The sequence below is a fragment of the Saccostrea cucullata genome, unplaced genomic scaffold, assembly GCF_032062105.1.
Source record: "Saccostrea cucullata isolate Sc308-1 unplaced genomic scaffold, CSIRO_AGI_Scuc_v1 ctg2113, whole genome shotgun sequence".
In the NCBI taxonomy this organism is placed as follows: domain Eukaryota; kingdom Metazoa; phylum Mollusca; class Bivalvia; order Ostreida; family Ostreidae; genus Saccostrea; species Saccostrea cuccullata.
Window position 1 is genome coordinate 76,877 of NW_026941595.1, and position 11,184 is coordinate 88,060.

Here is an 11,184-nt window from a genome sequence, read left to right on the forward strand (position 1 = left end):
CCTCATAAATTAGTTTAAAAAGGAGGAAATGTTGAAAAATGATGAATAATAAGAGTGATATTTAAAAAAATAAATTTAATGACTTATTGAAATTATGTTGTTTCTTTTCTTATTTCTGTTGAATATTTAAAATACCTTGTATTCAAAATAAAATTAAAGGCAACCTTGACCTCAGGTTCTTCTGGCAAGTTCAAGGTCAAGGGCAGAAAAAGATATGCAAGTCCAGTAAATTCTTGTCTGAGCTATAACATACATTCAGCAATGGAGAATCATTGGAAGTTTTAAAATCCTTAAATAGAAAAATAATTATTCCCCTAAATTTTCCTAGAAATCTTGAAGTGATTCGACAGCTGACATTAATGAGTTACAAGGACATATGCTGTAGTGTTGAACATTACAACTTTTAATGTATTTATGATATTTCCTGTTTCTATGAAAGGAGCTAAGAATATATAGAAAGGGGTGTCAAGTGTGTTTGTTAATGAATATGTTACTAAAAATGAAAAGATTTTTCTAATTTGTCATGATTGTTGAGTGTAAATTTTAAAACCTTGTTTAAATTTATTAATTTTTTAAGGATGGTAAGTTTAACATTAATAGTATCAAAACCATTAATTTTTCTAAAATGTTATGATATTTCTTTTTTTTTCAAATCTTTGTATTTTTTTTTATACATTTAAATACTTAAAATTTGTACATGCAATGTTTTAAGGCATATTTTTAATTTTATTTAGGGCTTAGGGGCGATTGGTTTATTTTCAATCTTATTTTTTGCTTCCTTGAATTGATATATTTAACAATAGAATATAGAAGTTTTGATTCAACTTTCCTCACACAAGGGATTTGCCAATGCTAAAAATATGTTTATATACACCAAAACGTTTAGATCTTGATTTTGTTGAGGTGACTTCTATAAAGAAAGAAATCAAAAGAAAATTATATGTGTTGATATATACATATTTATATATATTTATTTTATGTTCAGGGAAATTTTCTTTTCAATAATGTGAAAAAAAATAATTATTAATTGTACCTACCTGTGGAATAACATATCAAGTTTAAATCTAGTCTAAGTTTCTTCATTTTAATTATTTTCCTCATAAATTAGTTTAAAAAGGAGGAAATGTTGAAAAATGATGAATAATAAGAGTGATATTTAAAAAAATAAATTTAATGACTTATTGAAATTATGTTGTTTCTTTTCTTATTTCTGTTGAATATTTAAAATACCTTGTATTCAAAATAAAATTAAAGGCAAACATAAAGACAAGAGTTACAAAAATCAAAATGAATTGTTGGTGACTAATGAAGAGAAAGATTTAAGAATTTTATTTATAGTTTCAGAATAAATAGCATATTTTATTTTATTGAAAGCTGTGATTTGTCTCTGATTCTCTTTTGTAAGTAAACGTGGGTCAAACTCCAAGGTGAAGATCAAAAGCTCAAATACTGTATGTGTACTTAAAACAGCGGGCTTCATATTTAAGCGGTTTTGGCGCAGACGAGTATGCTCTAATTCATGAATACCACCAAGAATTCCTCAATAAATGGAGTATACGGTACAAACGTGTATTTCTAATTCATTATTATGTCAACAACTCCATACCAATTGCCTGTGCTAAATTATGTTCATGTTCAGTATTGATGCACCCTTCGAAGAAGAGATGGCATAGTACTTTGCTGCAGTCTGGTGGTCTGACGGTCCACCAAAAGTTTCTGTTCATTTTCTTCGAAGACATTGCACATACTGAAATGAAAATTGGTATACAGATTTATCATAAGTATATCTAGTTTAAGTTCTGTTTTGGGTACGATTAGGCCATTTTGGACAGAGTTATCCCCTTTATAATTAGAAAATTTCTTTTAGGAGGTTGCAAATATATACTGGGGTGAAATTTGGTAAACATATCATCATAAGAATACATGTATCTAGGTTAGCTATCAAGCAATTTATGAAAGAGTTATGCCCCTTAGACTTAGAAAAATTCCACTTATTTAGGGGAGGGGGCATAAGTGTATTACACACATCTCTTGTTTACTTCCATTAAAAGATCAAGTCACATTTGAAGAATTACTAGAAATATACCTATGAAATATGAAGCTATATTCTCAGCCACTCAAAAGTTATGGCCAAGGTTAAAAGTTTTGCGGACAACAGACGAACGGACAGGACAAATCCTTTATACCCCAATTCTTCGATTCATGGGGCATGCAAATTCTTATTTGGGGAAATATATCTACCCCACATTACACTTTATTTCATTTACATTTCATTTACTAAAACCTTACATCTCAATTTTAACAGACATCATGCATGCATACTGTTTTTTTAAACTTCTAGTGTAAGTTTCAGTACTGTGACAATAGTAGTTGTAGATTAGTTTTTAAGAAATTAAGGAAGGGGAATAATATGGGGTACTGTCCAGACCCCTTCTACAGTTATGCACGTGCCTTTTGACATACTTCTCTTTTCCTCTTATAAAAATGTTAGTCCGTTTTAAAACTGGCAAAACATGAACTTTCGATCTCGTGAAAACCCTGGGTACTTGAACTACTCCAACTAATATATTCTCTTGAATACGTTTACATGCTAAGATTTTTTTTAAACGTCACTTAACTTCAATATAAAACTTAATTTTTAAGAATGTTTACTTAGATCAGTGGAATAAAGACTACCGCCTACGAAGTCAATTATTTCTCATCCCCGGGATTGTTTCAAAGTTTACATTTAATTCTGAGAATAATATCAGGGATTTATAAGCAGTAAGTCTACCTTAGGACAGGGTTTTAAGGCCTTTGTTATTAAATGCTATCGGAGGTTTTAATGAAAAGTTATCAGCGGGGAAAATTATTTCATTTCAAAATATTCTGTCCCTGTGGGTCCTGACTCTTATCTGTAGAAGAGAAAGTTTTTAAAGGGCCACATTGAACATGTATTGTCATCTTTGCGGGTGTTTTGTGTAAGTTTGTTAGAGACGAGAATCATTTTTATCAACTAGTTTTGATAAATTACACATATAATGTGTCTGAAGATTCCTTCAAACGAGTGATTCAATATCTTCATTTACACATGAAAGAAATCCTTTAGATTTTCCAGCGATTTGTGGTCTTAAAGAGAAGCCTCGTTAAAGTAAGAAAAAATTTAAAATGAAAATTACACGAACATACATTCACGAACAGATTCACATTGAGTTGAAAATACTTTTTAACCCCACCCCCCACCCCCGAAAAACATAGATTCCTCTTAAAAACAGAAAGATCATGCGCACATCTGAAGATAATAGCATTTGAAAAGTGTCCTCTCTTTTTTCCCCTTTCACGAAATGACGTTTAGAAGTTTGCGGAGACTGACTATTACTGTTTGTAACAGATCCCAGAATCTGACAACTAAAAGGTTGATGTTGACACCCCCCCCCCTTCAACAAAAATATTGATGGTGGGTACGATGTCAGACATGTTTAAGCTTTTTTGGGAAAGATTTATACGGATACCTCATACATATATGGACAGGTATATGCTGTAAATGCTACATAGTCTTTTCAGTGAGGAATACATGCAATGTTTGTCACGTTGTATATTCTGAATTTGCAGTGCGGTGGTAGGCTGCTACACTGTAAAAATAAAATTTACAGTAAACCCACTGTCAAAATTCGTGATCTCGAATTCAAAAAGATTGAATATATCTAAGGTTTTGAAACACTGTTGTTAAAATTGAATAGAGAACGCACTTTCACATCATTTCGAATTATCCAAGGTACATGTATTCGAAATTTCGATGTACGAAATATCGAAACAAAGCAGTTTATCCATGGTATTCGAAATATCGATGTTCGAGATATGGAAGTTCAACTGTATTTGAATTTGATTTGTTAGAAACACGGTCCATTATTGATCCAAATCAATGAAAAATTTGTATTTATTTTTTAAACTTTCAATCCTATTGATGTTTTTTTTATTCTTTCGAGAATTCGCTGGGTAATACTTTCTTTATTTAACGTTAACGTTTTACACTTTTCGGACAGCATTTTTCCTTCGGAGCGCAACGGGTAACTTTTTGAATAGAGTTCTCACACTTCAGACACTTATTTTCCAATATTCCCCACAATCAAAATCCTTTAATATGAATTTACCTCTTAAGCTCTTTCATGCACAGACAACGACCCCCTGCAAGTTATAATGAAGTCTTCTCGACAAGCGAGGATACGAGTACTCGAATGAATAATTTAACAATAAGTAAAGATTTATGCTGCTTCAAGGACTGTTCAAACGAGCTGAAAATTTCCTTTTTAAATATTTTTAATCCATTCATGTTTAGGTAGATGTGGTATTTAAAACTCATCGGGTGAAAACTGCTGTGGGTAACTAGGGGCGTTAATGGAAAATCAAGGCATACTCAAAGTTCACCGTGTTGAACCCTTTCCTACCCCCCCCCCCCCAGCTCACACATGCACAATCCCCTTCCCAACTCCTTCAGGGATGAAAAAAAAGAAAATCGGATTTTGATTTTTAAATCTGTCTGATGTCAATTGCTTACAACTTAAAATTTTCCCTTTACGTTGTATTTACTTTGAACTTTAAAAGAGAGCTAATGGCGCGAAACCTAAGATATGATAGAAAAGTCGGTTTAAATCGCAATCTTATTCCCTTCTATACCTTGTGTATGGTTGTTGTAAACAAACAGTTTGGGCCCTAGCAGTCGTTAGGAATATCCTCGATAAGGAGAAAAATTAACATGGTAAGTAGATTTATAAATCTTTTCACTTGTTTTCCATAGCAACGACATTGTTTTATTAAACCGTGCTTGTTCATTTCTTGGATTTTGACGCGATTTTTATTTTACCGGCGACATCTCGATCTTAGATACGAGTTAGTGATGGTTATTAAGTAGAAATTTAAATAGACGATTGTTGTTTGAGCATGTTGATCTACATCTTTCTTTAGATCGACTTCGTAAATCAAATTATTTTGCTTTTAAGGATTTAGTTTATTTCTCAACACTAAAGATTATGTTCTTTATAGTTTTTGTTTTTGACAAATTTCAAAAAAAGAAGTAATTCTTTAAGCGCCAAGATGCTTGAAAAACATGTTTAATTAAATGAAAATTATTAAATAAAATATAACATAAATATATTATTAAAAGAGATGAATTTTTCTATAGAAAATCGCGCCTTGCTGCTTTTGTTTGTTGCTTTTCTACCTTAAATTTTTACATAAATTAATCAACCTGTGTACACATCAAATTCTTTACATTCTACTTATTCTGTAATGCATTAAATGCTTTGAAATTACGTGATTAAATGTCCTTTAATCGACAGAAGATTCTCTCGATCGTTTGATATCAATCCACCCTGAAGCGGGATTTCTTTCAAGCAATTACAAAAAAACCACCAAATTTATTCCCGTAAATTTATCCCCGTGTCTTTCGTGAGTGAAATACAACCATAAACTGTCCAAACCTACCCTCCTTTATAAATTTCGATGACGGTTTATTATCGAGATTCGGTTTAAAATGCTCAAGTTTAGCTGATCGATGCCTTTATAACCCAGTCTGATCAATTTTTACAATAATACCTCCAAGTTTACGATCCATGATTGTATGTATGTGCATCATAAAGTTAGTCATATTCTTTAAATTCTATTGAATGAGCACATGACTTTTATTATTTAATTCATAAAGTCTGAAATTTTAAATTGTACTTTTATTTTATTTTCAGGGTGAAGTCGAAAAAGCCAGTAAGTCTTCCAGTTTTGTTTAGAGTACTCTCAACGATAGATATACGACCCTATGTCAATAAATAATAAATTTTCAAAAAGTTTTAACACTTAACAACATAAGTAGATATTTTTAATATATTTCAGTATCCCCCAAACAAATGTTGTATTGGTAAAAATACACGAAATATTAAAATATTATCTTATATTTTATTAAACAATGTTGTGATCTGTATCTTTGATCCAAAGTTTCTGAATTCAGACTTGTAAAGATTTTGAGTATTGATGGTTTAAAAGTACACCCCTGTGTTTGCTTTAGAGGCGTTATGATTTTGTTGACAATATTACCGCTGTTAATATTGAAATGTTGTTTGTACCAGACTTAAGATTTTTGCTAGGTCTTTAAACTCCCTATTTTGTACAACATATACGCAATAACACCCTCCCCTCTCTTTTGAATACTGACATGATTACGTTTTATCTCATTATTGATACTTAGCTCTACAAAAATATTAACCCAATTAAACCACTTCTTAAAATGGGAAAAAGATCTTATTTATATGTCATTATATTACACAACAATGTCAGTTCTATGAATTTCGTTTAATTGATTTATTAAATGGTTGATAATTTGTATTAAATGTGATATTGGAGATCTATAGACGTACAAGATGATTGATTTACTAAATGGATGATACTAGTAATTCGGATTAAATGTGAAGTACTAGCTTATAAGATCTGATTTACTGTATATTTCAGGCTACCAGCAGTATTTTGACCGCTTCGCCACGGACGGTTTTCTGGACAAGGAGGGGTTTAAGAGAGTTTTACAATGTCTGGGGGCGGATCCACCGCAATGTGTCGTAGATGAGATCTTCGCCGAACACGATAAAGATGGTATATTTTAGTTTACCTTAATATTTGTCAAATCTTCGTCAATTTTTCCCCTTTAAATTTAATGAAATTATTTTTTTTATCGAAATAGTTATTTCAATTTAAATATGAGATAGATTCTACATTGACAAACTACCCCCTAGCTGTGCGTATAGGTCAATCCTTTTTTCAATTGAAATAAAACCAAAAGCATTCAAATTTTGGCTATGAAAATCTTACGGTCTTTCAGGTCGATTTTCAGATCAATAATGAAAAACAGCTTGATTTTTGCCATCCTTCATTGAGCTTAATCGGCATTAAATGCTACGACATATTACAGCAGTCTAAATACTTGACTTTTAAATTGATTCAGTGCAGGGCAAAAAATATCATTGGTAAAATTTGAGAGAAAACGCATGTATTCATGCATTGGTCCTTAAAAGATGTGAGATTTTTTAACAAACAAAACGCCGTGATACGTGTTCACGTGAGCTCGAGCGAGTTTTTCTCTGAAACAATTCTGTCCGTCTCTCAGTGTGTGTCTACCTACCTATCTGTAAATTAACTTTTCACATTTTCAACTTCTTAATTCTCAAGAAATGTAAAAATGTGTCACTTTCTCCGTTTTATACTCAAAGTGGATTGCATTTTAAGACACATCACATACGTGTATAACATGCAGAGAATCTTAATTATTTTTTTTTTATTATTTACTTGTACGTGTACATATGCACAGCTTGAAAAACCATTTCATTCATTCTTGCAGAAAATTCTCAGTTAAATCAAGAAGAGTTTCACGAATGGATCCAGGACCGAATCAAGTCCAAGCCCCAGATGCGGGACTCGCTAATGGAGAGTCTGGACATTCTATTTCCCGGACAGGATGCGGTCAATATAGACGAACTCCTGGAGAAACTCTCCGAACTCGGCGAACAGTTCGACGAGACGGAGAGGACATACGCACGCATGATGCTGACCCAATTCGACAGTAATAAGGATGGTGCTATTGCCAAAACAGGTAAAACCGATAAATAGAATTAAGAAATCAATCAAAAAGAAAGATTTTTTTTGAACGGGGGAGAAGGGGGTGTGGTGATAAACATGAAAACAAAATTTATAAAATTTTAACATATGCATTTCAGACATTTTGTGACAGGCTAGTAAAATAGAAATACTTTTAAAAATCTGAAGAACTTATATTCTGGCGTGTATGCGTGTGCTGGATGGGTATATGACAAGCTTATGTTAATTTTCTTAAGATGCACATCGCAAGATGCATGGGGGGGGGGTGTCCAAGGTAAATTCATTTTAGTAACTTTACATCAGTTTTGTGAAAAAAAATTATGAGAACACCAATTCTTTGAGATGTAAGTTCATTGTTAAGTATAAATAACTGTTGTAGAACTAAGTACCTGTTTCTACTCTGATGACGAACAAATTGAGGATGCCAACCAGGAAGTAGAAGAAACAGCAGAAGAGGAAGGAAACCAGGAAACAGCAGAAGAGGAAACACAGAAAGTGACAGAGGAAAACCAGGAGGTGGAAGAAGAGAAGCAGGAGGAAACAGAGGAAACCCAGGAAGTGACAGAGGAAACTCAGGAGGTGACAGAGGACGTCCAGGAGATGAACGAGGAATCTGAAGAGAAAGCAGAAGAAAATCAGGAGGTGACAGAGGAAAACCAGGAAGTTGTGGAAGAAAAGCAGGAGGAAACAGAGGAAAGTCAGGAGGTGACAGAGGAAAGTCAGGAGGTGACAGAAGAAAATCAAGAAGCAAAAGAGGAAACTGAGGAAAAAGCAGCAGAAAATGAGGAAGTGAAAGAGGAAACAACAGAAAAAGCAAAGGAAAGTACAGAGGAAACAGAAGGAAATCAGACAGCAGTAGAGGAATCTCAAGGAAACCAGGAAGCTACAGAGGATACACAGGAAACAAAGGAGGAATCTGGGAATCAGGAAGGGGGTGAATAAAGGAGCATCTTCCAGTTTAACTTTAATTTGAAAATTACGTTCTACACAAAGTTAAATAAAAATGCATTTTACACTATACAAAGTTCAATACCAAGAGGGCCGTCATTAAAAAAAAAAAATTATTGGATTCAGTGATGTTTCACAAATTTATTTCTTAAAGTTTTATTTGATTTGCCTTTATATACAGGCAGGGTTTCAGACAGATGTACAATAAATCTATAATTATTACAATCGCTGGAGCCAGTGGTCAGCAAGTCTGCAGATAATGTGCTTTCTAAATTAATTACCGAGTTCCTCTAATCTAGTCTCTATTTCCATGGTGACTATATATGTGATATTAGTTGGAGATATTTTTGTACTTGTACCTGTGTGATTAGATACCTTGTGTCAAGACTTTTCATATCTATATTTAAAATATTAATTATCTTTGTTGAGAAAATTAATTAGTAAATTACAGGTAAGCAAAGATTGGTTTCCGTTTGAAGAAAATCCTCTTATGTTTACATTAAATGCTTATCCTTAAATGTTATACAAGTACTGTTTATTACGAGGGTTGTCCCGTAAAATCGTGGACAAGTTGTCTAGTGTAAAAAATAAACGTCACTGCGTTCTGAAATTTTCACTATTATTTAGTACATATTTTAGTAATATACACAGCAAATTTCAGATAAATATACGCATAAATAAACAAATTATGAGACTTTATGCCATGTATTGTATCACCTTACGGCGCATGGATTATAACGTCAAAGTGTCTAAAACAGCTTCACGTTTTATCTTTGCTGAAAATGAAGTTGGATGAATCCGACTTAAATTTAGGAATTTCATTGATACACATTCTTTAGTCTCAATAAACAGTCGAAGAACAATTGGCACCCTCATGTGATCTTCTGAAGATTTATTAGTAAGTTAAGGACAATATTCTCACCATCATTCAACTAATAGAAAATCTCATATCGGCGGTCTACTGTGACAGCGTCTTTTGCTATTACATTAGGAGTTTGTCCGTATGTTTTGTACTCCCCAGGGAGTCAATCAGAAAAAACTCCTATTTCATTTGTATACTTAAGATATGGTGATATTTTTATAATCTTTTTTCTTCTATGGTCATTTCAAGTCTCTAAAGGTGTCATTACAACATCGAAATAAAACTGAACTGTTCTCCGGTGCGCCGTAACGTCATAAAGCGTCGCCATTTTTCGTGTGTTGTGTTTCCCACTTTCCCATTTCGAATGCTCGAGAAACTGCCAAAAATTAACCAAATGCCTTAAAATTTTTACAAAGACTACAAAATTGATTGTGGAATTAAATTAGGATAATTTTAATCCAAATCTTATGTATTTAAAACATTTATTTTGAATTCAAACTTGTGTATTCTTTAATAAAACCTTGGTTTTTTGACCGTGCGCCGTAGGACAATACCTTGTGCACATTCAAGCATAATAAAATCTTTATTTTTGCCCATATATTATCAAAAAAATTATCATGCACGTAAATATGATAAATAAACACTTACTGAAATTTTCAGCTTAGTGCGCCCATTACTTTTCGAGAAAAACGCTTTGTCCACGATTTTACGGGACAACCCTCGTACATGTACACTATGACCATTTATGGACAAATCTCTGTATTTCTTTTTCTGTAGAACAATTTTATTTCTACCTTTCATGTCAATGCTTAAAATATATGTATTAATCTTATTCAATCATCATTTGTTAATAAGACTGTGATACAGTGAAACATGGTTCTGACAGATATGTTTATATTGACAACCTATTTATACTGAAATTATCCACTGATATTAGGCCTGCATGCTTGCAGACATTACAACACTTTTCTATAGCCTTGTGCTACAAATTGCATTGATAAATATCTATAAGAATTGAATTGTAATTTATCCAAGAACCTTTCATAAGTAAAAATTAAATGTACCCTTATTTATAATTTTACGAGACAGAAATAATTAAAAAATCACATGCACAATATTTCATTTAAAATTCTCTATTTACAATATTTCTTATTTTTTTTATTTAGTGCCTGCTCAAGCACCTGCATTATTATGTTAGCTTTAGGATAGATAAACCTTTCATATTTACAAGAAAGGTTGACCTTTTCTGTACATGATTTGTAAATTATGGCATAGTGATTCAGTTGTTTTATTTACTAATAAAATAAAATAAAGGAATTGCTCTATTTCTTTTCTAGTATTTTTCAAATGGAATGGCATTCAACTATAACCTTCAGACTTGTTAGGTTATACGTAACTTTCGCTTACAGAATTTATAGGACAACAAAATCCCTAATTTCTGATATACAATTCTCTTGAGTTAGCAAATGAGAAAGAAAGTCAGAAGAAAACTGCATTTATCTATATCCTTACTCAGCTGCAAAGTTTAACCAATCAAATACATGGAAATTCAAAGAAAGTCATGTCTAATAATTTAATACACATGTATTTTTTAAGAATAGGGATTTCCTGCATATGAAAAGTAATGAATCCGGTTTCCCGGTTTCTCAGGATCAGTCAAAGTGCATCAAATGAATAATTTTTTTATTGTTTGCCTAATTAAAAATGATCATTGTCCTACATACATATCTTTGAAATATTGTAAAAATAATTGACTACATAATATC

General features: G+C 32.2%; 1 protein-coding gene across 1 annotated transcript; it reads left to right on the forward strand.

Moving 5' to 3' along the window:
* The first annotated feature begins 3,323 nt into the window (after nt 1-3,323).
* On the forward strand, nt 3,324-8,564 carry LOC134258133 (putative uncharacterized protein DDB_G0287113). Its single transcript, XM_062740684.1, has 5 exons — nt 3,324-3,359; nt 5,715-5,733; nt 6,472-6,609; nt 7,352-7,603; nt 7,988-8,564. The coding sequence occupies exons 1-5, from the start codon at nt 3,324-3,326 to the stop codon at nt 8,548-8,550; spliced, it is 1,008 nt and encodes a 335-aa protein (XP_062596668.1). The 3' UTR covers nt 8,551-8,564.
* Nucleotides 8,565-11,184: the final 2,620 nt, after the last annotated feature.